Source organism: Coffea arabica, chromosome 7c (genome assembly GCF_036785885.1).
Source record: "Coffea arabica cultivar ET-39 chromosome 7c, Coffea Arabica ET-39 HiFi, whole genome shotgun sequence".
NCBI lineage: Eukaryota > Viridiplantae > Streptophyta > Magnoliopsida > Gentianales > Rubiaceae > Coffea > Coffea arabica.
The window spans coordinates 4422394-4447929 of record NC_092322.1 but is presented as its reverse complement, the minus strand read 5'-3'; the positions used below and the strand labels follow the sequence as shown (position 1 = coordinate 4447929).

At 37.6% G+C, this 25536-nt stretch overlaps 4 protein-coding genes across 5 annotated transcripts; 3 read left to right on the top strand and 1 right to left on the bottom strand.

Annotated features, from left to right (window-relative positions):
• The first annotated feature begins 958 nt into the window (after nucleotides 1–958).
• LOC113699975 (protein trichome birefringence-like 19) lies at nucleotides 959–3470 on the top strand. Its single transcript, XM_027220355.2, has 2 exons — nucleotides 959–1853; nucleotides 2456–3470. The coding sequence occupies exons 1-2, from the start codon at nucleotides 1284–1286 to the stop codon at nucleotides 3233–3235; spliced, it is 1350 nt and encodes a 449-aa protein (XP_027076156.1). The 5' UTR covers nucleotides 959–1283; the 3' UTR covers nucleotides 3236–3470.
• A 7790-nt stretch (nucleotides 3471–11260) lies between these two features.
• LOC113698935 (protein trichome birefringence-like 19) lies at nucleotides 11261–13634 on the top strand. Its single transcript, XM_072056857.1, has 2 exons — nucleotides 11261–12013; nucleotides 12855–13634. The coding sequence occupies exons 1-2, from the start codon at nucleotides 11261–11263 to the stop codon at nucleotides 13632–13634; spliced, it is 1533 nt and encodes a 510-aa protein (XP_071912958.1).
• Nucleotides 13635–14669: 1035 nt separating this feature from the next.
• On the bottom strand, nucleotides 14670–16649 carry LOC113698934 (xyloglucan galactosyltransferase XLT2-like). Its single transcript, XM_027218913.2, has one exon. The coding sequence runs from the start codon at nucleotides 16484–16486 to the stop codon at nucleotides 15023–15025; it is 1464 nt and encodes a 487-aa protein (XP_027074714.1). The 5' UTR covers nucleotides 16487–16649; the 3' UTR covers nucleotides 14670–15022.
• A 3719-nt stretch (nucleotides 16650–20368) lies between these two features.
• LOC113698433 (protein trichome birefringence-like 19) lies at nucleotides 20369–24691 on the top strand. Of its 2 annotated transcripts, none has more exons than XM_027218255.2 (3): nucleotides 20369–20754; nucleotides 22232–23048; nucleotides 23598–24691. In XM_027218255.2, exons 2-3 carry the CDS (start codon nucleotides 22383–22385, stop codon nucleotides 24375–24377), a joined length of 1446 nt encoding a protein of 481 aa, XP_027074056.1. In that variant the 5' UTR covers nucleotides 20369–20754; nucleotides 22232–22382; the 3' UTR covers nucleotides 24378–24691. The 2 variants fall into 2 exon arrangements, with proteins under 2 accessions (XP_027074056.1, XP_071913359.1); XM_072057258.1 differs by having other exon boundaries at nucleotides 20369–20778.
• The last annotated feature ends 845 nt before the right edge of the window (nucleotides 24692–25536 follow it).

Sequence of the window (25536 nt, the reverse complement as noted above, 5' to 3'; positions counted from 1 at the left end):
AGTCAACAGTGCCAATGTCAACAGTGGTGGTTTAAGATAAGAAAGAAGGAAGAGGAAAATGGAAAGAGAGCAAAAATTTTGCATGCTTTTGAATGAATGTGAATTTTGATTAGTTTTAACCGATTCAATTGATTTTTTGGACTATTCATTAAATCAAACTGATGGTATGACGGGTTTGCGATTCGATCAATCGAGCCAATCGATTCGATCCGATTTTTAAAACATTGATGCAATTTGGAGTGGAATTGGACATGAGAAGGAATGAAAAAGAAATAAACTTATTTGGAGAAGATGAACCGCTTTTATTTTCCTCTTTTTTTTAATTCTCGATAATATCAAAATCCGTTTCGATTGTTATTTTTTAGAATTTTTATTAAAAAAATTTGTAGCAATTTGATGCATGCAAAATAAAAAGGTGATTAAGAAATGTGTTAATGAAAATTTTTTTAAAAAAATCTTAAAGAACAAACAATCCAAATGAAGCACAAGTTTTTTCTTTTCTTTTTTTCTTTTTCGGCGTTTGTTTCATGTATCATAACATTTCTTTCTTGTCTTGTTTGCTTCATTCTTTTTATCCACGTTTATGCTTAATTATGGAATCGCATCACTCTCCTTTGTTCCTCTCTCTTTTTTTTTTGAACATTTTCTAATTTGCTAAAAAATGCTCTCTTATCGAGTTCCTTAATTTATTTTGGAAACCTTTTAGACCAGGGTATTTTTATTATTTCACAAGAGTTACTGGTAGAAGGCAAAACTATAGAAAAAAATCTGATTTGTAGCGTGGATAAACTTTAAAAGAGGTAAATATAATTAATCCTAATATTTAAGGAACATGCGCAGCAGTCAGCAATTTGACCTCGTCTATTAAGTAGTGTATTATTTTACGCAATTTCTCTTTTCTACCAAAATAAATAAATGAATGAAAGTCATTAATCAGAAATGTGTCCATCCGGATCCGGGGAGGCAGGTTGGGCTGGCTGACTAAATTCTAATATAGAAGGTGCCGCATCGCAATTTCATAGTATGGTACTAGTATGTGCTCCTGCCTATATAGTTTTAGCTTTTGCTTTTGTGAGACAGGTCTTTGCCTTTTACCTTTTGTGAACAGAAACAGGTCAGGATCACTGGAAATTGTTTTTTTTTTTTTGTTTTTTTGGATCTACACACAGCCAGGTGTGTACATGTAATTCTCATCAGGTCCGGACTCAGGGCAAGCAGCTGCCCATTTCTCAGCTCCTGTACTTGTCCTCCTCCCAAGTCCCAACTCCAGGACCCCCTCATCCATGAAGTTCCAGGCCCTCGACCTTCCCTCGAGGAAAAAACGACACGAAACGCGAAAGCAGGCTCCAAAGATAGCCTCCCTTATAGTCCTAGCTATTCTTTTATCAGTTATCTCTGTATATTCTCCACCTTTACAGTTCAGAAAATTCTCCGAAGCATCCTCTCCTTTGGATTCTCTCAAGGAGTCAATTAATACGTCTCTCCAGAGTTTGCCATGCCGTCCTGAGGACGACGGTTCTCAGCCCTGCAGCAACACTGAAGAAGGTGAACCGGAGGCCCGGCCCGAGGTAGTTGAAAAGTGTGATTTGTTTGCTGGGGAGTGGGTGCCGAACCCAGACGCCCCTTATTATACCAACACCACTTGTTATGTGATACAAGAACATCAGAATTGCCTGAAATATGGGAGGCCCGATTTGGATTTCCTCAAGTGGAGGTGGAAACCAGATGGATGTGAGCTGCCGATATTCGATCCGCACCAATTCTTGGAACTGGTTAGAGGAAAATCCATTGCCTTTGTTGGAGACTCTGTTTCAAGAAATCATATGCAGTCACTATTTTGCCTCTTGTCCAAGGTAAGTTCATCTTCAGATTTCCCAAAGAAAATTATGGATTGAATCATGGTTTGCTGTCCTATTCATCTGTCTCTGCGACTCTCGTATGAATTAAATTCCGCGCTAATTATATTAGTGGTTGTGTGGTCATTTACTTCAATGATATCTATCCAAAACACAGATGTAGTTATCTGTTTCCCCCTGATGTTTACTTATCTGACATAGACACTGATTATTTTTGAAAGTTATGGTTAAGGCTAATTGTGACACATATAATGTAACTTTCAGGGTTACAAATACACTACACTCTCTTAATCGTTAGATTTTGTATCTCTAGGGATGTTAATAAATCAGGTGAGGAAATACACCTAAATTTTAGGGATAAGAGATCAAAATGTATTAACAGACATTTTGAAAGATTAAAGACTTCAACAAAGCAGCTATGAGTTAAGAATTAAGTGGAAACTCTGGTCTTTTTGAAAATGCACCGAATAGAGATAATGGGAGTTGAACATCTACAAGAGCATACACCATCATTTAGCACACAAAATGAAGAAAAACAAATTACTGTGCTATACAACAATAATTATCACAGACTACGAAGTTTTCTCCCGTGTCTCTAGGTTCTTTATCCTGAAGAGATCTCAAGCACAACAGATGAGAGCAGACAATGGAAATACAAGGAATACAACTTCAAGATTTCAATTCTTTGGGCTCCTTATTTAGTGAGATCCGCGGAAATCACCAGTCCGAACGATAAAGCCCGCTCCTTCGGTCTATATCTTGATGAGTTTGATGAAAATTGGACAACCAAGATCGAAGGATATGACTACGTTGTCATCTCAGGTGGCCACTGGTTCTTCCGACCGGCCATGCTCTATGAAAATGGCCGAATTGTTGGCTGCTTATACTGTCCGCAGGAAAATGTAACTCACGTAACACCATTATTTAGCTATCAGAGAGCTTTCAGAACTGCTTTCAGAGCCATTAACAGTTTAGGAAACTTCAAGGGTGTAACGTTTCTTAGGACCTTTTCTCCCCAACACTTTGAAAATGGAACTTGGGACAGCGGTGGGAATTGTGTGAGGAAGAGGCCTTATAAGAGGAATGAGATCCTTTTGGCGGATAACAATTTAGAAATGTACAAGATCCAACTGCAGGAACTCAAAATTGCACAAAAAGAAGGAAGCAAACGAGGATTGAAGTTCAGGTTATTCGATGCAACAAAACCTATGCTGCTGAGACCAGACGGTCACCCCAGCATATATGGTCATTGGCCATCTCAGACTGTGGAAATGCCTAATGATTGTGTGCATTGGTGCTTGCCTGGACCAATCGATACATGGAATGATTTTTTCCTAGAGCTGTTAAAAAGAGAGGAATCTGAAAAATCGGTTGCTTAGAGTTTACCTAAATTTATTTGGGGGATTCAACTCCCACGCCCCCACTATTTAGCTCTCTCTCTTTTTGTGGTCTTGATGGTTTTCTTTTACAGGTTACCCAATGCCTCTTTTACCCTATTTCAAGCAAACCCATTTTTCCCAGGCCGAGGCTCGGAGTCTGTGCTGAGTATATATTATTGTTTTTAAAGTGTTGTAGAGAGAAGTGCGTAATATACTTGATAATTGGACGGATTTATATTGGATTTTCACCTAAATGGGTTATATCCAATCTATCCAATTTTAAATTGGATTGATTTTAGGTTGGGGCATATTGGATCATCTCAAATTCATGATCCAACATGCTAATTAATACATTGTGATACATAAACTCTTTCTTATATATTTACACAAATAAAAAGATTTTTTTTACATACATAAACATATTTTCATAGACATAACACTCACTTCTTAAGCTACTTGGAAAAATATCATAAATAGAATAATATTTTATATTACTTGTATTGCGAATTTTATTTAATAAATTGTACATTTAAATAGATTACCTAAAAAAATTTGTTTACTTTATACCTTTTAATACCACTAATCGATTGAAACTTATTTTTGTCATAATTTATTTAACACTTTTACCATTCATATTTGCTTTATTGTAAGTTGTTTCTATCAAATCTAATAAAACCCATAATTCATCCTTTAAAAGTAATGGGCAGATTGTTGGGTTTTGAGCTTTTTTTTGTCAACTCTAGTGCGTAAATTCGAGTTGTTATAAATGTTTTGCACTCTTATCCACAATTTTCATGTGAGAGAGATGCTAAATCCGCGTTACATTCCACTAAGTTAACACATATTCTAAGCATTAATCAATTGCAACATTAAACGTAAACTAAAGCTTGTAAGTAGATACTGTATGGGTTGTCATCCGTGAAAACTGTGCCATTCCACAGAATAAAAGAAGAAAAAAGAAGAAGAAGGTGGCTGGACCATCGAGATTAATACTCCCTTCCTTTTTTTATAACTGACGTTTAAGAAATTTGCTCTTAAGTACTTTTATCTGTCGTTGTATTATTCCCATGCAGCATTAATTATTTTTTCACAATTTTATCTTTTTATCTCTCTTTACCAATACAGGGCTCTTTATTACTACTCCTAGTAATTATTACTTCTCTCTTTGCTTTTGACCTAGTAAAACAGCACCATTTAATACTCTAATGAGAGAAAACATGAGTGAATTGGACAATTAATGAGGGTACAAAAGGAAAGTAGTGTATAGATTTAAACAATAAAAAACTTTTCTTAATTGGTGTGCAAAATCTTAAACGTTAGTTATAAAAAAAGGGAGAGAGTACTAATCTAATTGTTAATTTGCTGTCTTGAGGCTGCACAGATTCTCTGTCGATCGACTTGTCAGGCGCAACGGATCTTCTGTCCCATACCCTATCTCACATCCTATCCCACTCCTTATAATTTCGCCAAGTGTCCCTTAATAAATCAAACCCTCAAATAACCCAACTCAGATCATAGTAAGTTAATTAATCAGTTAACCGGGCAAAGAAACTTAAACCCATTCAATCTCTATAACCAAAACTGATTAAAATAAAAACATAATCTGAAATTCACGGTTGTTTCAAGAGGAAAAAAACCCTAAAACCCAGGAAATCTCTGTCCTCTCTTCATCATCTTCTCCATTCAAACAGACAACTTCACGGATAATTCAGCGTCATGAATCAGCTTTGACGAAAGAGTCACGGATATGGTCCGACATGCTGAAAAGGGTTTGCCCGAAGATGCATTGGCCTGAATTTCATGGATAAGGAATGGGTTACAAGAGGATCCCCCACCTGATGCTCTGAACGAGAAGATTGTGGTAAGTTTGATTGTTTGTTTTTGGTTTTCACAAATCCCCTCCTTTCTCCGCTTCCGAAGTCTCATGCATGTTTTGTGTTGTCTTGTGAGTATCTGAACGCAATGCATAAACCATGCAATTATTGATATTTGAATGCTAGCTGATTTTGCCAAGCCCGCAAACACATACAAAATTGACCTAAGTGCAAGACCTTTAAGCTGATTTTTGTGGTTCCTGTTTGATCTCCCAATTCATTCCATGGGTGGGGGGGTCCTCTAGTCCAATTGTTGATCTTATGTGAAGCAGTAGAAAGAGACCTTAAAGCATGAAATACTTTTCCTCCAGAGCATGGGTTGGCATGTGTTAGGGTGTTTTTTGTTATTTTTAGCTTTCGCTTGTGTTTTAACAGGCAGAGGCGCTAGTCAAGATATTTTGTTTTCGACAGTAGTAATTCTTGACAACATGGGATTTTCATGTGTCATACATTTTTTTTCTTTTCAAAAAAAAGAACTTTAATTCATAACTAATAGTTTTTGGTTGACTAGAGTCTCAATATCTCCTATCCCTTAGTTTTGGAGTTTAACAAGTAGTAGTACATTGTTTCCATAGTTACCATTTGCATAAAAACTACACTAGCTTTTGTCAATTGAGTGTGAACCAGTAACTACCTCTGAAAGATTTTTTTTTTTTTTGGCAAGATACGTAGTAAAAAAGCAGAAAGGAGCATCTAGTTTTTCACTTGAATGGCTGAAATCAGAACTGAAATACAACAGGTGGTGTAGTTAGTAATTTGCATGGGCTAGAGTAATATGCTTTCATTGCTACTAACACATACTGTGAGCCCTTAAGTGAACATGGGTCGTGTGCTGTTTGGTGTGGCATCAGGGTCCAGCCAGGATGTAAACAGGGATGGGAATTTTTGGGTGTTAGATAACAATGATAAAGGAGACTTGGGAAGAAAAAATTTTTAGAAAGGGATCCTGTTATTTGGTACTAGCAAAAGCTCTCAGTTGCAGCTAGGGAGGAGAGAATTGAGAGAGATGTGAATATGTTGGTTTTGTTCAAGATCTTCTCCACTTTTTTCTGGATCTTTGCAAGGTGACATTTTTTCTTTTTATTCCTACCTGCTGTTTAGGAAAAAAAATGGCAACTTTTTTCTTGGAATTTGTATTCATGCAAATAGGGTCGTAATGTTCTTCCTTTGCTGAAATTGATGGAGGAATAGTATTGGTCTTATTCCAGTTTGAGAAATTTTTAGGATCTGTACATGAACAATACGATACAGCTCTTATTTTAATATGCTTTTGTTTTTACATTGAACGCAGATTCTAGACATTGTGCCAAAACTTGCACGTCTTTATTTCCTGGAGAAGCTTCTTGTTACGCTATCATATGCCCAACCTTCTGTTTGCTGTGCATAGGCTTGTAAAGAAAGGACATATCTGTTATTGAGGTTTGCTCTCTTGATCAACCAATTTTTTTCTTAAAAATTATTTAAATTACTCAAAAAAAAGCTTCCATTTGTTGGTTCATAATTAGGAATTTCAACATCCTTATATTTGTACAATCCATATTTTTCAAGTGTTAAATAGAATTTTGCATATATAATTTGGGGTATAGATTTTTTATGTTGCTTTACGCCTTTGTGATTGGAAAGATATGGAGAATGATTTGCCAACTCATGATTTGTGGTTGTCTCTCTTTAATTATATCAGGAATTTGGAATTCCAATAGAAGACATCTGCAATAGACAAAATACTAAGAACATGACACAATTATTACAAGTAAGTGAATAGTATGCTTTTTGTAGATATTATGTCAACCATTAGTATTATAGTTTTGCAAGTTTATAGCTATTTGTTTGTATGTGTGATCTTTTATTTCTTATTTTTCTGGCAGACGTTGGACCCTAACTTCTACTAAGGCTATGATTTGATGTCTTCAAGTTCAATAGCACAACAACATGCATCAATAAGTTTTGTCCAAGTAAGAAAAAACCTTGATTAATTATTTAATCATATATATATTAGTTTGATAATTTACAATTATAATTCAATATATTTGCTAACTTTGGGTCCGTTTTTGTAGGCACAAGAACTTGAAAATAATGATGATTCTGATCAACAAGTTGTTGAAAATGGGAAAATTGAATGAAGATGCTTCTGAAGAAATGGAGGACGAAACTGTGGGATTGCATTCATGGATTAGTTAGACCTTTAAGTGGAATAATACTTTGTGCTTATATTTCAATTGATCTTGATATTTTTGTTTAAATTTTTGTTAATAAACGTTCTTTTGACTAAACTGTAGAAGATGAGATATATTAGTTGAGCTGCTCTGGATTCTTGATGCATACAACAAATTGTCTTAATTTCCAATGCCAGTGGATGTTGACTGAAACTTGTGTCGGTAACTAAAAGTACTAAACGTTCCTTGTTTGAGGATTCTTAGAGTGGAAAGTTCAAGGTCCATATGAACTCAATATTCTTTACTCTCTGGCCTTTTCAGTTGTGCAGAATTAAAAGTTTTGTGGGGACTATGCCAGCGATGCTCTGCGTATTATATGGAGATAATACTTGAGGGCAAGGAGTTCATATATTCTTTGTTTCTGTGATTACAGTTGCTGTATTTGATTTGTGCCAAAGTAAAAACACGTACAAGAAAGATTCTCAGGAATGTTGAAGTAATCCATAATTTTGGTTTCAATATCATGCTCCACAGTACCTTCCTCTGCACCCCCATGAAGTACATGATTGCTCAAATTAGCAGTAATTTCCTTTAAGCTAAATGCAGATGAATCCCAATACTGTAGCATTTGAAAATAAGAAAACAACCCGTACAAAGTCAAGTCTCAATTGGTCAATTGTTTCTGAACATTGGAACTTTGGGTACAAAGTCAAGAACTTATTGAAGGCTTCACTAAAATCAGGAATGGATTCTTCAGTGCAAAATGTCCTATTAGACAAAAGAGCAGTTGCCCTCAAAAATTCCTTCTGGGCATTAAGCCTTGCAAGAGATCTTGACCTTCCCAAGCAGCCATCTTGATTCAAAGACTCAGAATCAATTTCATGTCATTTTGCCAATGACCCATCTTCAGAAGCCTCCTCAAGAGCCTCCCTTAGCTTGTAAACCGGCAAATTCTTGAGAGTTGATGGCTTTGCCTTACCCCACTCCTCCTCCTCCTTCACGCAAGAACCTTTTCCTCTCCTGCTCTTCTTGTCCACCATCAAGGTTGCACAGAATGATATAGGCTTCTATAGTCTCAGATGCATTAACACGAATTTTTCTTGGTTTCTCCAAAACCAATCTGACGACTTTCGACAACACAGAACAAATTCAAGAAATGAAAATGTTTTTGTTTTCGGGATCAAACCTTTATAACTGTAAACAGGGAAGGAAAAATCGTAGCATATCCCACCCAGTTACTGCTATGTGCCTCTGGCGTCATCAACTGCAAGAAGACCTTGACGAATTCATTTTGTTTGGCGTCTTCAACTGCAAAATGGAAATAGTAAAAATACTTTATCATGCATTTGTAATTTAGGGAGTTTGTGTTCATCTTCGAGTGATAAAGTGCACCGCAAAACTTAAAAACATTGTGGAAACTAATTCATAATGTCCACTTTATGTGTGATTACTCTTAAACATACCCGTGATCAAGTTTGTTTATAGCGTCAATTGATTGTAATATCTCCTTCCAGCAGAGTTCTTGGTCAAAAAGGATTGTAGAAGTTGACAGTCCTCAACCTATGTCACCATGGGATGATTTAGCAGATCCCCCTGATAGCACCTGTGCTCAAGTTATTCATTCAAGGCCAGAGGCACATAGCAGTAACTATAAACAGTTTGATTCATCTTCCTTTTAGGCATTTGATCGAACAGATGGTGAGCTTCGTCCAATTGCCCATTGAGAGCATGTAATTTGATGAGCTTTGACGCAAACAACAAAAGCTAAATTAACTTTGCATCCAAAAACAAAACTTCGGAAGCGGAGAAAGGAGGGGATTTGTGAAAACCAAAAACAAACAATCAAACTTACCACAATCTTCTCGTTCAGAGCATCAAGTGGGGGATCCTCTTGTAACCCATTCCTTATCCATGAAATTCAGGCCAATGCATCTTCGTGCAAACCCTTTTCGGCATGTCGGACCATATCCGTGAATATTTCGTCAAAGCTGATTCATGACGCTGAATTATCCGTGAAGTTTTCTGTTTGAATGGAGAAGATGATGAAGAGAGGACAGAGATTTCCTGGGTTTTAGGGTTTTTTTCCTCTTGAAACAACCGTGAATTTCAGATTATGTTTTTATTTCAATCAGTTTTGGTTATAGAGATTGAATGGGTTTATGTTTCTTTGCCCGGTTAACCGATTAATTAACTTACTATGGTCTGAGTTGGGTTATTTGAGGGTTTGATTTATTAAGGGACACTTGGCGAAATTATAAGGAGTGGGATAGGATGTGAGACAGGGTATGGGACAGAAGATCCGTTGCGCTTGTCAGGGAGGAGTACTAAATTATTGTTAACTACATGAATTCCTTGCACCGTCGCTTGGGCTTTTTGGGGGGATAACTGAGGGTTGGCCAGGGGGCAAGTTTAATGACTATGTTCACAAAATTGGCAAGATACGCACCACTAGAGACTTAGGCTCCGTTTGATAATACTGAATCTGAATTCTGAACTCTGAACTCTGAATTCTGAATACTGAAATAATTAATTTGTTGAATTTTAAGCACTGAAAAGAGATATATGAATGTCTGAATCTTAATGCTGAATCTATTTATACTGTTTGATAAATATTCATAACTTAATGTTTAATAAGCTAAATTGTACAATTTTGTCCTTCTATCTTTTAATCCAAAAAGGAAATAGAACCTATGATTTAATTAACTTAAAATTGTTAGGTATGAAAATGATAATGATTGTGAAGAGCAATGCATACAATGACAATGTTTCTGTGTGTGGGAAAAGGGTATGGTTTCATCGTTTTGAAAATGGAAAAACGAGCTTTTAATATTCCAAAAGCACGTTCAATTACATTTCTCAATCTTGCATGTGCTTGGTTTAAAGCGTTCTTCTTTTGATCTTGGACGAAAAGCATTTTGAAAATCAGACAACCAATATCTAATATTTCGATATGGTGTCATAAAGCCATGTGTGTGTGGATAAGCTGCATCACATAAATAATATTTATCTGCACAAAAAAAATATCAAAATATAAATGTTTGTGGATGAAAATTACTGCAAAAAAATATTATTGTTAAAAAAAAATTTTGAATAGAGAATATCAGGTTGTTTTGTTTAATTAAATAAGGATTTTGAATAGGAAATATTAGATTGTTTAATTAAATAAGGATTTTGAATGTAATTAACAAACAAGAATATATTTGGTAGATAAGATAAAGTAGTTGAAGTAAATCTCTTGACTCTTATCAAATTAAGCATTCAGTTACGATTCTTGTGCTGAAAAAAATACATATAAATTCAGCACCACTTAATAAGTTCAGCAAGTGAATTTTTATTTATCAAACACCCACAACATCTGAATGTCTGAATGAATTCAGTTTCAGCACTTTTTTATGTTATCAAACAGGCACTTATTTTACATTTCTAAACACAATTAAACATTCATATGGAACGTCTAATTACACACTTGGAACGTTTAATTACTACTATCTCACACACTTGGACCACATAAAATTTTAGAAGTGATTGGGATTATTTTCTGCATGAAAAGCTACTTGTTCGTTAAACATTTAAAAAAAAAAAAAAAAAAAAACTGACAACCATTCCTCGAAAGCTACTCGATCGAATGGAAACGAAAAGCATCCAGCTTGTCCAGTTGTAGTTTATAAATGGTCAAACCATTCGGAAGCTGCTTTCTATTAATTACACCGCGCAGTTTTCTAACTTTCGCATCTTACCATGCATATAAACTGGAAACTCAATGCGCTGAGGTTCATGGGATTTGCGGAGTTGTTCCATCGTCATACTCAAAGAAGAAACATTTTATCGTGCCATTGTATTGGACTAGGATTCGATCTTGTTTCACCCCGACTTATATTTCATATTTTCATTCCTCATTCCTCATGTTTTAGATCTTCAGCACAAAATTATATGTGATTCTGATCACTCCATTCCTCGATCTCATTGGCTCTTGCTTGATTTCTTTCCAGGCCTCCTGAATGAATCTTCAAATGTTTGATCTTCCAGCGCATCAAAAACGAAGAAAGGCACCCAAGGTAGCCTCTCTTGTAGCCTTAAGCATTGCTTTATCCGTTGCTACTATTATTTGCGTATATTCTCCTTCACTACTATATAATCCTGGGAATGTACCTCAAGCGGTCCCTTCTTCTGATTCTCTCAGGGAATCGATAAGGAGACCTGAAAAAGATGATGAACCTCAGGCTGCAAATTCACCAGAAACAGAGCCAAGCGAACCACCAAGCTCCATCAAGAGTGACTTGATAGTTGCCCGGACTACATTGGATAGAAATAATTCTGAAAGGCGGTCTGCTCCATCTCCAAGCCCAAGCCAAGGGGACGAAAATGAGGGAAGAACGAGAATTCCAATCCAACGATCACCGGAACAAACTAAGAGGGTATCTCCAGTTCCTAATCCTGCTGGCGGCATTGACCATAGCAAATTGGGAGATAAAGAAAGCTGCGACCTGTTTACAGGGGAATGGGTTCCCAACCCAGAGGCACCGTATTATACCAACTCCACGTGTTATGGAATTTACGATCATCAGAATTGTATGAAATATGGAAGGCCCGATACTAACTTTTTGAAATGGAGGTGGAAACCAGACGGATGCGAGCTGCCCATATTCGATCCGCACCAGTTTTTGGAAGTGGTTAGGGGAAAGTCTATCGCCTTCGTGGGAGACTCTCTGGCAAGAAATCATATGTTGTCATTGATGTGCCTCTTGTCGAGGGTAAAGTCCATCTTCACATTCATCATGTTAGCTCAGTCATGTTTGATTTGTTAGTGAAATACTTTGCATTATCTAAAATTTTGGCTCACATTACTCCATGCGTGCTGATTTTATTTTGTTTTAAAAATCCCCTTGCAATCTGTACAATTTCTTTGTGTGGTAGGAATGGTCGTCCAGGCTTCCTTGAGTAAGACAAGACAGAATAGCAGCCGTATGAGTCTGCATTGGTTATGCTCTGCCATGCATTCTGTTTTTGCTTAATTTCTTATATGTGATCAAATTTAAAGCTCCACCTTTTGAGGAATTTAATTTTGCTTGCCCTCATCACACGAGATTAAGTTAATCCGTTTTGTTGTAAAACTTGCGTCGTTCACTAAAGATTTGCATTAGTTATACTTTTAATGTGCTTATAACTTTGATGCGCACAACTTTTATGAGCAATAGCATAAAACTTAGTGCTCCAACCCAAAATATTTCCTATTTTTATTTCATCTTCCTTCAAAATGGGTAAGTTAGCAGCGCAGGATTTACACGAAAACAAAACTCACTGTATCAAAAAAAAAAAAAAAAAAAAAAAGGATCAACTGATTCCGTGTTTCCACTCCCTAAATCAATTTGATGGCTTCCTAAAGCAAGAAAAAACGAAGATATGATGGAGTGAGAAAACGAATTATGGGATGATTGACAGTAATTGTTAACTGGCCGAGGCAAATTACCACCCTTTTTTGCAGTTCTTGAACATCAGTCCACCGTATATTCCCTACAAAAAGGAAAATAAGAAATAAAGATGAAAATGTTGTGCTGCAAATGGAATATATAATTTTTATCCGTGTATTTTCAGGTTCTTTATCCTCTGGATGTTTCAACTGCTAATGACGAAAATAGACGCTGGGTATACAGGGAGTACAACTTCAACGTTTCCATGTTCTGGGCTCCCTATCTGGTAAGGTCAGAAAGAACTGATCCCAACGACATAACCCGCCCTTTCAATCTGTATCTTGATGAGTTTGATGATGGCTGGACAACAAAAGTTCAAGCGTATGACTACATTATCATCTCAGCTGGGCAATGGTTCTTCAGGCCAACCAATTTCTATGAAAATCGCACCCTCATTGGCTGCCTGGCCTGTAAACAAGACAGTGTTACTCAGTTCACAATGAATTTTAGCTATGAAAGAGCTTTGAGGACAGCTTTCAGAGCAGTTATCAGCTTAGCAAACTTCAAGGGTGTAACAATCCTTAGGACCATTGCCCCGTCGCACTTTGAAGGTGGGGTTTGGGACCAAGGTGGAGATTGTGTGAGAACGAGGCCCTTCAAGAGGAATGAGACTGTCTTGGCGGATTATAACTCAGAACTGCACAAAATACAATTGAAGGAACTTAGAATTGCTCAAGAAGAAGGGAGCAAATGGGGTTTAAGGTTTCGATTATTTGATGTAACGCAGGCTATGTCGCTGAGACCAGATGGTCACCCCAGTAAATACGGTCACTGGCCAACTGAGAAAGTGACTAATGATTGCGTGCATTGGTGTTTGCCTGGTCCGATCGACGCATGGAATGACTTCTTACAAGAATTAATCAAACCGGAGGAAACAAAAAAATCATCATATAGGTATACCTAGAGTAGTTGAGGAATTCATTTGGGATTCTCCCCACAAAACGTACTCCCAAAAATTTTATTACTGCGACAGCAATAAACTTCTAGCATGCATTTGTTTCTTCCATTATCCTTTTCTCTTTGCCTTTTTTGTGTTTGACTCCTATGAAGCAATTTTGTTCAACGGTTTGAATATTTGTGTTTCCTATGAGGATACAAATTTGTTGAGATGCCTTGAATTAGATCTTCAATCCCTGCTGAACTGTACGGGAGTCTCGCTGTCCGGTCAGCGAGTCGGGGGTCCAAGGGGCGACACGCCCCGGCTGGGGACCCGAGGGGCAGCGTTGCCCCCGGTGGGAGTTCGGGGGCAACGCCCCCGAAGCTTACGGTATATATTAGTTACCGTATCTGTTTTATTTTGGGTCTTGTTTTGGGTCTATTTTGGGTCTAGTCTGTTTGGTTGTATATATATACACACCTTATTTTAGTCTGTAAACTATTTCGATTACAACCCTAATAAAATCTGATTTCCTCCAAATTGTTCTTGTCTATTCTTGTTTGCTCTTCTGTTCCGCTGCATCTGCTATAACAAAATTGAATATACCTTCATCTTATTACATACACTAAATTTTAATCTTTTATCATGGTATTTTTTTTCTTCAATTAATCCAAAAGTACAAGCTGACTGTGTTGACCACTTAGATACTTGCATACTTACGATACTAACGAAGCCTGATCCTCTGGATCAAGCAATTAAGAGCCAGGCACGACGGTTCTTGGGTTTGTCGAGAAAATTCCGCCTAGATGTTATGAATCTGGCTAAGGGCTGCATTTCTTCCCTCGTCTCTGCTCTAGAAGTTGCGTATGGGTTGGCTCCTAGCTATTACTATGACACTACCACGCTAGTATTTTTGTTTACTTGTGGGAACTTTCATTACCGACGACTTCGGTAAGTGGTGCCTTGAGAGGGAGCCAAGTTCCGCAGCTAACTCTGCAAATAATAGTTGTTTTACCTAATACTCAACGGTTTGAATATTTGCGATTCCTATGAGGATACAAATAGATCATCAATATACCTTCATCTTATTACATACAGTAAATTTTACTCTTTTATCACGGTATTTTTTCTTCAATTAATCCACAAGTACAAACTGACTTTTGATGACAACATAAATACTTGCATACTTACGACACTAATGAAGCCTGATCCTCTGAATCAAGCAATTAATTTCCAGCGTTAATCAATTAGCAATACACTGGTACTGTGAATTCATCAACCGGACCTTATTAGAGGTCCGAATAGCAAAATTGTTGTTGTTGAACTTGAACCACGTAAACGAGGACCCCAGAAGAATCACCCACTGGAGGCCTTGAACTGAGGTCTCGAGCCTTTGGCGGGTAATTTGTTTGCGCTCATTGTCGCTCGACTAATCTTAGCTCCTTGAATCGTCGCAGCACCCCTTCAACAGCTATATCAACTGCATCTCTCATGGTATACTTCCCCACACCACCATCATCGTATTCATCATCACCGGGCATAACATAAAGAAACCTAGGTATCAGATTAGTGACCCTTTCCCTCATCATCTGAATCTCTTCAATGCCATATCCCTCCAACACTTTCCTAATAGAAATTGTCCCGTTTCTCACTTGGTTCTCGTCTATAAATACCGAGAACCGCTCGGGGTCATCTCTCAGGAACCAGTCATACTGACCAAAGATGCTTCTTTTCCAGAAGAAAACCGGTATTGAACCAGCCAGCATGCAATTAAATGTGGATCTTCTCGTGAAAGAATCACCTGATCTGGGCTGCAAACAGAAGTTGGAGCCCAGGAAGGGTTCAAGAATTGCCGGGCTTCCATCGGAACACGGAGTCTCCGAACAGTCCACAACTGTGCACCTGTCAGACTCGTCGCGGCACTGGTCCACCAACAAACCCCTGAAGTCATCCTTCAACCTTTTTTCTTTCCCTCCCACAAATGTGAAGAGCTTGGACCGGTTGCGAGTTCTCACGAATTTCAACCATTTCTCAAGCTCAGCGTTGGACCTGGGATGAAATCCCGTAGGATACGGCACCCCAATCTCGTAGCGGTCCCAGGGGCTTCGTTCAAGTGCCAGCCTTAGCGTCTGTCTGATGGGAGGCATGAGAACGAAGCTCGACCCCGATTTTGCATCCATATGATGATCCCCAGGCCTGAAATCCCCAGATACTCTGCCCAGCATAATAAAGTGATCTGCGCCGTTGGATCTCTTCCAAGACGGTTGCTCAGTTACCCACTTGACCAAGCTCTCGCCCTGCGATTCTCTCTCGCTCTCAGTACTGCGATTAGCGTACAGATACTTGGCAGTGGCTAATCCCGCATAAAAGGGTATGTAAAAAGCTGCTGCAGAATCTGGATCGTAGGTTCTGCACTTGTAATTGGAGATCCTGGTATGATAAATAACTTCACCGGCAAACATGCTAGTGGCGTACCACGCGGGAGTAAGATCCTCGGGGATGATTCCCTGGAAATCGGTGGCTTTCGGGCCAAACCCATCGTTAGAGAGAGCATCGCAAAGTGAATTCTGCGGATCTATAGCGCGGCAGTTGTCTAACAATTTCTTGTTGAAGGATGGAGGAAGGTCGTATACATAGACCGTGCCGTACTTGCACTGCTCAGAACCAGCCGGAGCTCGGAAACGTAGCTTCAGACGACGGATGGATAGATATTGTCTCGGAGCACTGGTGAACATTAGGAGGATGAGAATAGGAAAGACGAGAGCAACGAAAAGCCATGCACGACGGTTCTTGGGTTTGTCCACAAAATTGCGTCTACTACTGCTGCTACTAGTGCCAGACGACGATAATGAGAATTTGGCAAAGGGGTGCATTTTCATGGTTCTTCAAATATTCTGGTGGCCGGATAAATTATTGTGCTTGATGGGATTTCTTTTCTCTTACACACATATATATATATATACATATATATATATATATAGAAACCAGCTAGAAATTGTGAGGCCGCAGATCCTATTGCAATGAGGACGCGAGGAGTCGAGCTGCTTCAGTAGTTAAGCTATATTCTACGTGACACTACTGTTATATAGAGTAATAATTTCAACCAAAAATAGTTTAAACAAAAGGGCACCGAGGAAATACCCGTGAATCCTCCCAATCTCTAAAACGTTTAAATGTTCCTAATGATTAACTCGCAAGCTTTTGGGAATTTGGTGCATCCATCATGTCATCTTAAAAGTTATTAGCATGGAATACATAGCGCTGTCACATTATATATATATATATATATAAAGCCGAATATTTTTTTAGATATTTTTATTTGTTATGTAATAATTGAATATTAAATTAGATAATTACTTTTCCAGAAGAATATTACTTATTTAGATGTTTCTATTTATTGTATAATAGTTGAAAATTGTACTAGATGGTCGTTCTTTATTCATCCAGTTATTTTGACTTATATACAAGGTTATATAAGGCATTTAATTATTATATTCAGTTGAGAAGAATAAAAAAATTAAGAGTATTATTATTGTGTGTCATTAATAATGTGTTATTTATTCCTCTTCTACTACACATATGTATGTTTGTGTTGTATATAGCAATCTCCCGTTATACATTTTTTAGCGTGTATATCTATCTCTCCCCTCCTATACAACATCGGACCTTGCAAATGTGTTAATCACAAACCATGAGAAGTTGATAAAAGTAAAATACCGTAAATACCCAATTTTCTTTTCTGATTCGTGTACGTTGGCCTGATTGTGTATGGTTTACTATCAGATTCATGATCCGGATGAGAGACAAAAAATTTATCAATTCACATATCTTTTACTTCATCGTGTCACGGGGAAGAATGAATAGGAAATTTTTTTTTTTTTTGGGTCTGATTGAGGGGATATTCGGGCCATCGGATAAATCGGATCTGACTAATTCCCCACCGACTCGAGAGGGGAGGCTCTATCCCTCTGAATACGATAACCATGGACTCGAACCCTTGCGGGAATAGGAAGTTTTTCGTTAAGATTGGGAATATCCACTAAACTGTTGTGCTTTCGTTGTCTAGCAAAATTCAATTCAATTATGAGAATTAAGGGGTTAGAGCCCCCCTCCAACCAACTTGGCCCGGTGAAAAGAAAAAACTAAACGAGATTTAGAGAAAGTCCCCTCTGGCCCCAACCAAACCGGACGCCACAGCTGGATAGGCCGCAATTTGGCATAATCTCAGGGGCCTACCTTTGGTTTTATTCGTCCTTAAAGCTCATCTTCTAACATCCAAGCGCACGCAGGAGGAGGCTTCCAAAAACAGACCTGCCAATTACCATTAAATAAAGTGCAGGAACGATCTGTCGGTGATCTTTGTGATAAGGCCTTGTTTGGAAAAAATTAAAAAATTGCTGTATTTTTCGTGAATATATTTCGCAATCATTTTTTTATATTATATATATTAAATTATTATAATAATTTTTTTACAAAAAAAATTCAAAAAAATGCAATTCAAACGTGTCCCTGATTTTTTCCTTCTCTTTGTATTACGTGGTCGCCGTGGAATGGAATTTGAGGCAACAGAAGTTTTACTCGTGCTAATTAAGCACTTAGTAGTCCTAAAGTTTTGTATTCCTTATAGCAAACTTTAGTGAAGGATCTTTGTCAGGGAGAGGGGGAAAGGGAAAAAAAAAACCCAAGATCTCGTTTAAAGTAGCTAAAAAACTGACTTGTTGGCTGGTCCAGCCTTTTTTCAAAAAAGAGCGTGGCCTTGTTCGTACTGTTTAGCAGGAAAAATTGAAATTGCTTCAATAGGACTCATAAAGTTTGGCATCTAAATGAGGTAATTTAGGGCGTTTGTGTTTGATATAGCAGACCACCTAAATCCAGAAGGTGCACTGGAATCCGTTCTATGGTTTAGAATTTAGACAACTTCAAAAACATCAAAAAACATAAAAAAATAACCTTAAAAAACACCCAAAAATAACATAAAAAATAGCCTTATTTACAGTAAAAGCTTTTCAATTATATTATTACAGTAAAATATTTCTAAAATACCCTCAAAAATAGCTAATCCCGGAGTAACATATTCAATATTATATAAAACAAAAATCTGATTTAACTACATATGGATCCGGCAGAGAACATGTCGCCATCTAGACGGGGACAATGGGCTGATAGAAAGCACGTGGTAGGGAACTGCTTTCCATGCATTGAGTGAAAGCAATAATGGAATTATGTTGGGGTTTTACTGTTCACCCGGACCTCTGGTTCGATGCAGACAAAAAACCAACCAGAAGAGATCGTCATAGAAAGGACGAGTGGGCCAGTCTTAAAAGAATATTATGAATTTAATTATTTCCCTTCGTAATGTATTCTTATGAATTAAATGATTTCCCTTCGTAATGTATAAGAGAGCAGTAATTGACAACAGCTCCAAATGTTTGAAATTTCACTTTTAAAGAAAGTATGCTTAAAACGCAAGACCTTAAGAGGAGAAAGTTTGAACATTTGGCAACTACTCCCCCGTCCAATTTTGATAGTTCTATATTTTTTATTTGTTTCAAATTATAGTCTATTTTTCAATTGAAAAATATAGTTATTTTTTAATTTCTCTAAAATATCCTTATTTAATATATGTTGTCCTCGTCTTTTTTTTTTTTCGAAATGAAATATTACACACACACCCAACACAATGAGAGACACGCAGCAAACATCAGCAAACCAATCCGAAAGAAATCTAAAGGACTCACGAGGAATACCCATCCAATCAAATGATGACAGGAGGATACCTCCATGAACCTTAAATCCAAAGTAAATACCCCACAATCCTCGTCAGTTAGTTGCTTTTGGTAACTTTTACTGCCCCCTTTTTTTTATAAAGTTATATGCAATAAAACTAAAAATGGGGAAATAGTAATATACTTGAGATTGTGGGGTACGTAGAAACTCGTTTACTTGTTCGAACAGCTTGAGCTGGAAACTTTCAAGTTGAGCTGAATCATCGTTGCCAAAGTAGCCAGCACCTAGTTTCAAACAAGTGCCAAGGAGGCAAGGGCACACACCATGTTTGTATGGCTTAGAAACATTAGCTTTACCGTCTTGGAAAAATAGAAACATTAGCTTTTTTATTCGGAAGAATTTAGTAAAAAACTTTTATAAACAAAAAAGTTTGATTTTTAATAGTTTTTTTAATAAAATTTTAATTAACTTGATGATTAAAATAATGTTTTATGGGCAGTTATGTAGGTGACATATGCCTACACAGTAAGGGTGAGGTTTAACTTTAGTTATGTTAGTTAGCATGATATGCAATCACGACTGATATAATTACATATAATTATAAGGGTGAAATTGAAAATTTTAAAAATGACGACAAAACAAAGAAATGTTTACACCAGATCCAAAACTCTACCGTTATGTATTGTAGGTGACTAAAGCAATTTTGGATTAGAATCTCCTACAATAGTTAGTAAGAATTGTACCATGCAATATATTTAAACAAACTAAATAAATCTAGATATTAAGATATATTCATATTATTTATACCTGCATTGCAAGTTGTATTTTGATTCGATTTGATTTGCGTGCAATAAAAAAATACGTGGAGTAATATTTTATATTTATGATAAATGAATTTTATATAAAATTTTTATTGTCAAGCAAACTTTAATTTCTTAATTTATTCGCATACTAATGGTTACATTGGTAGTTGTAATGCTTACAATTAGTTATATATATGGGTAAGCGTCGTGCACTGATGTCGTGGGAGCAGACACATGCATTTGTACCATGGCCCCACATTCGAACAAACCACCGAACCCGGGCCAAGTACCAAGGCAAGCTAAGAGCCAAAGTTCATCACCATCTTCGTACAGAGCTCTTCTCCTCTTCCTTCCGGACTTTTTCTTCCTCTCCTCCCCCATTACCCACTCTACTGCCGGTTTCTGCTTGACAAGCTGCCGCGGGTCCTAATTCTCCTCTAATCTGCCACAGCCCAGCTTCACTTCTCTTTAAACTGGATCTGCCATTCTGCCTCTCCATCCCTTGACAGTTTCATAGTACATGACAGCTTGCTCAGCTGTGCATCTCTATACACGATTGACTCTCTTTATCGCACGAATTCTGGTCCGAAGGCAGAATGCTCAGGAGAAGTTTGGAGGTAACTCCATTTTTTGCTGATTAGGTCTGACACTTTTGTATGCTGTTAATTAATTGAGTAGTAATTTTCTTGATTATCATATACATCGCCAGTGTCATGTCTGTTATCATGATTTTTATGCGGTATACTGGTGCATGAGATAATGTAGAGCATAACTCCTGCTTGGTAGTATTTGTTGCCTTCTTTGATGACTGATGACTAAACTGAATGGACCGTCCAAACTACGACCATGCTGCATGATTGACACTTAGAAAACAACGGCAGTACCGCATTTTAATGAGGATTTGGACTTGTCAGTATACACTTAATTCGTTTAGGTCGATTCGTTTTGTCATACTTGTAATAATTTGAGTTTAACTGCTAGTAATTCGTTATTGATTTGGTTGTATAATGTATAAGTAAGACTCTGGTCGTCAACTTGGAATTGGAATACATATTGACTTTGGTCGTTTTATGGACAAAATTGAAATAAGGTATATTTTTTCTTGAGAAAATTGAACATAAAATTCCAAGATAATGATCTTTTAACTACTTGTATTTCAAAGATGAAACTCTGTGAATCATTTGAAAGATTCACATGAATAAACTCATACTTATTGGTTGGCGTGAAGATAAGGGGCGCATGCTTACCACCACAAGTCATAAAGAAGGTTTGTCCGACAATATGGCTGTGGAAACACGTTAAGAAGTTGTTCTCTCTAGAGTCCAACCCAAGTATTGACATGCTAGTTGGAATTAATCTTTGCTCATCTTGCATAACTACTGTTACTAACGAATAGCATCTAAAGACTGTTATTCTAACTTGATTTGCTGACAGATTCAGTTGGCTCCTTGTTCATACGGTTATATTCTCACCATCAAACTGGTTATGCTAGTGATAATTGGAATTTAACTCTAACCATTAAATTCTTCCATGTTTTGCAATGAACACATAGGTCATTTAGCTAACCTTTTCATCATGTTTCAGCATTTAAAAGATACCTAAAGCTTGTTTAATGAGTTGTTCAAGATGTTATTGAAAAAGCAAAGTTAAGAGAAAAAGAGGAGTCGTTGAAATTGCAGCAATCATGGTCTTAACTTTGTACGTTTTGATGCTTAGGCTGTTGATACTTTCAGTAGCCCTGCTGCAGTAACATCAACTGTTGGATAACTTTAGAACATGATGGCTTCATAGTCCATAGTCCACAATTTCCGACTTTTTATTCAGATCTGAATTGACTACATATGAGGCATTCTTTGTTATTTCCTAGTTTCAACTTTAAAATATTAATCTATACACAACTGTGCCAAGGCAATGCAGAACTTGCATTACTAAGATTAAGTATTACTGTTGTTTCTGGGTTTAAGCAGAGAAAATAGTATGAATTGCATGCATTGCTCTGTTTTCCGCTCCTTATGTCTCACATGCTCTGCATAAGAAAAACCTCCAAGTCTCCTGCTAATACGCGTTTTATTATTTGGATTTGGTTTTGTGAAGGAACTTCCAATACGTGCCATTGTTAAAAACTCGAGAGGAACGTTGGCCACAAGTTCTTTCTGATCTACTACTGTGTGTAATTCCTTGGTGGCTCCTTCATCCTCATTCTCTCTTACTCTGGCTTAATTAGTTTTCCTTCAAGGCCTTAAAAATGAAGTTCCAAGCCATTGAGCATTCACTAAGGAAACATCAAACTAGAAGAAAAATACCAAAGATAGCCTTAGTTGTAGCCCTAACTATTCTGTTATCAGCTATCTCCATTTATTCCCCTTCAACACAATTCAATACGAAGAAAGCATCCAAACTTCCTTCTGAGTTTGATTCAGCGGAGGAACCAGTAAAGTCAACTGCTCCTTCGGGTGTCATTTTGGAGGCATGTCGTAATGAACATGATGGTTCTGAGCCCTGTAACCACAGAGAAAGTGGGGTAGAGGACCGAAAAGTAACAAAAGAGGATGAGGAGGAGCCACCAAGCCTAAAAGCAGAGCAAGTTGAGGTTACAAAATCAGCAGAAATAGAAGCACAGGGATCACAAGAAGAAGAATACTGTGACTTATTCTCAGGGGAGTGGGTTCCGAACCCTGAGGCACCGTACTATACCAACTCTTGTTATGGAATTCAAGAACATCAGAATTGCATGAAATATGGAAGGCCTGACATAGAGTTCTTGAAATGGAGATGGAAACCAGATGGCTGTGAACTGCCTATATTCGACCCACACCAATTCTTGGAACTCGTCAGGGGAAAGTCTATTGCCTTTGTCGGAGACTCTGTGGCAAGAAATCACTTGCAGTCATTGATGTGTCTCTTGTCCAGGGTAAGTTCACTGTCAACTCTAAAAATATTTGCTAATTCAACATATTGTCCGAGATCTAAATTATTGTCCACGATGACCACTGTCACCTCATTGTTACATTGTTGTTTTCATTGATATCAGAAGATTGTATCTGTAGGGAGGAAAAAATAGGATTGTGATGCTTTACGATGATTGATGGACACCAAGCAAAATATTTGATCGGTTGTTACTGGTTTCCTTGAATCCTTTTGCGACTGAGATTAAATGCATTAATGTCACCTTTGGCATATCAGTACTGAAACCCTAATTAATGTTGAACCTGAAGTGCGACCTAATTTCATACATCAAAGAAATCATTGCTATCATAGTACACTACAAGTAGGATGTAGTACGTTACACAGACACACCCTAAAAAGGAAGCCTTTTTTTTTTTTGTTAAAGGGAGAGGGGGGGGGGAGGGTATTGTGGGGGTGTAGGAGAAGCTTATTGTTGTCCCATTTGATTTTGTGTAAATTAATTTCTCTCCTTATGATCAGATGGAGAAATTAAATCTTTTCACGCTATTTCCAGGTGCTTTATCCTCAAGAAATTTCAAATTCAACCGATGAGAACAGACAATGGGAGTACCAAGGATACAATTTTAGAATGTCAATCTTTTGGGCTCCTTATTTGGTAAGGTCAGTTGAGATAACTGGTCCCAAGGACAGGACCCGTTCTTTTAGCCTATATCTTGACGAGTTTGATGAAAATTGGACAACCAAAATTGAAGAATATGACTACGTTATCATCAACGCTGGCCACTGGTTCTTCCGACCAACCATGTTCTACGAAAAGGGCAATTTGGTCGGCTGCCAATATTGTCCACAGGAGAATGTCACTCGCTTGACAACATATTTTAGCTATCAAAGGGCTTTCAGAACAGCATTTGGAGCCATTAATAGTCTGCAAAATTTCAAGGGTGTAATATTTCTGAGGACCTTTGCTCCGTCACACTTCGAAAATGGAACTTGGGATAGCGGCGGAAACTGTCCTAGGACCAGGCCTTACAAGAGAAATGAAGCCGTCTTAGAGGGATATAATTTAGAGTTGTACAAGATCCAATTAGAGGAACTTAGAATTGCGCAGGAAGAAGGAAGGAAACGAGGATTGAGGCTTAGGTTATTTGATGCAACGAAAGCTATGCTGCTGAGACCGGATGGTCACCCCAGCGTGTATGGCCATTTACCAGATCAGAAGTTGGAGTTGCCCAGAGATTGTGTGCATTGGTGTTTGCCTGGACCGATCGACTCGTGGAATGATGTTTTGTTAGAGTTATTAAGGAGGGAGGAATCAGACAAACCAGTTACCTAATTAGTCGTATTCTGTCGGTCGCCGAATGAAATGACATTTGATTATCGAAAGATTTGAAGAAGAAAAAACTGCTTACAGTCATTGAATTCATTACGGAGCACAAATTGACAAAAGCCATGCCGCCAGAAGCTGTATGAAATTTTTTTTTTTTGGGGGTCAAGCAGACAGGGTAGGTTTAAAAAGCCGGGAAAAAAAAGAAGAAGGGATATTTGAATTCAAGATGTGTAAGGTTTGAGGTCTCAAAAGCTGGTCACCTCCTGTATGGATTCTTTTCGATTTTATGTTCAATGCTTTCATTTATCTTTACTTTTTAAGCCGTAGGTGGTTCCCCTTTTCCTTTCTCTTTCTCTGAATTTGGCAATCTGATGTATATATACATTGAATAATGCCGTTATTAGTTGACGGATTCCAGCAGCATTGATAAGTCAAAGGACATATTAAAACTCTCCTAATTCTTGTTTTATATTGCTTGGTATTTAAAGATTTGTCAAAATGCTTACAGAACATGGGGTAGAATTGAGAGTGAAAATACCTAAATTATAGGAATCAAGAGATAGAATAATAGTTATAGGAAAACTAGTAGTTCAGAGTTGTCTATATAGGTTTGGAGTCGTATGTAATTGTGTGTGTAGATTCAGAGGTTCGTAATTGTCTGTAACTTTTAATTACACCTTTTGCAGCCCTTCTAATTTTCAAATATGGATGATTTTGCATACTCCTATTTGTTAATTATGAGTGCAGAAAGATTATTATTTATACAAGTTGGAGAGAGAGAGAGAGAGATTGGGCTTCCTCTGATCAAGCGGCAGGATACTTATACCTAGGCCTCCCCAGAGGGCTTTCATAGAATAAAACAGGCTGCATAGGCCGGCGTTCGTGCATTGGACTTGTTGGATGGATTGGCGGCCATTGAGCATCGGACCTGTTCCTGCGAGACTGGGCTAGCTGTTTCCCCCACTCCGCAGCTGCTTAGTCGATTGATTACTATTTTTTTGCTCGATTCAACTTCTTCCTGGGGCGCCGCATCGCTTTAGGTGTATCCTGTCCTTTTTCTTTTGCCCCTTCGAATTTGATCTGCCAACGAAGCTTGTCGATACATCGCTATGGTGAGATCTTGGAAACTATATACGGATTTGGCCATTATACGAGGCTTAACTAA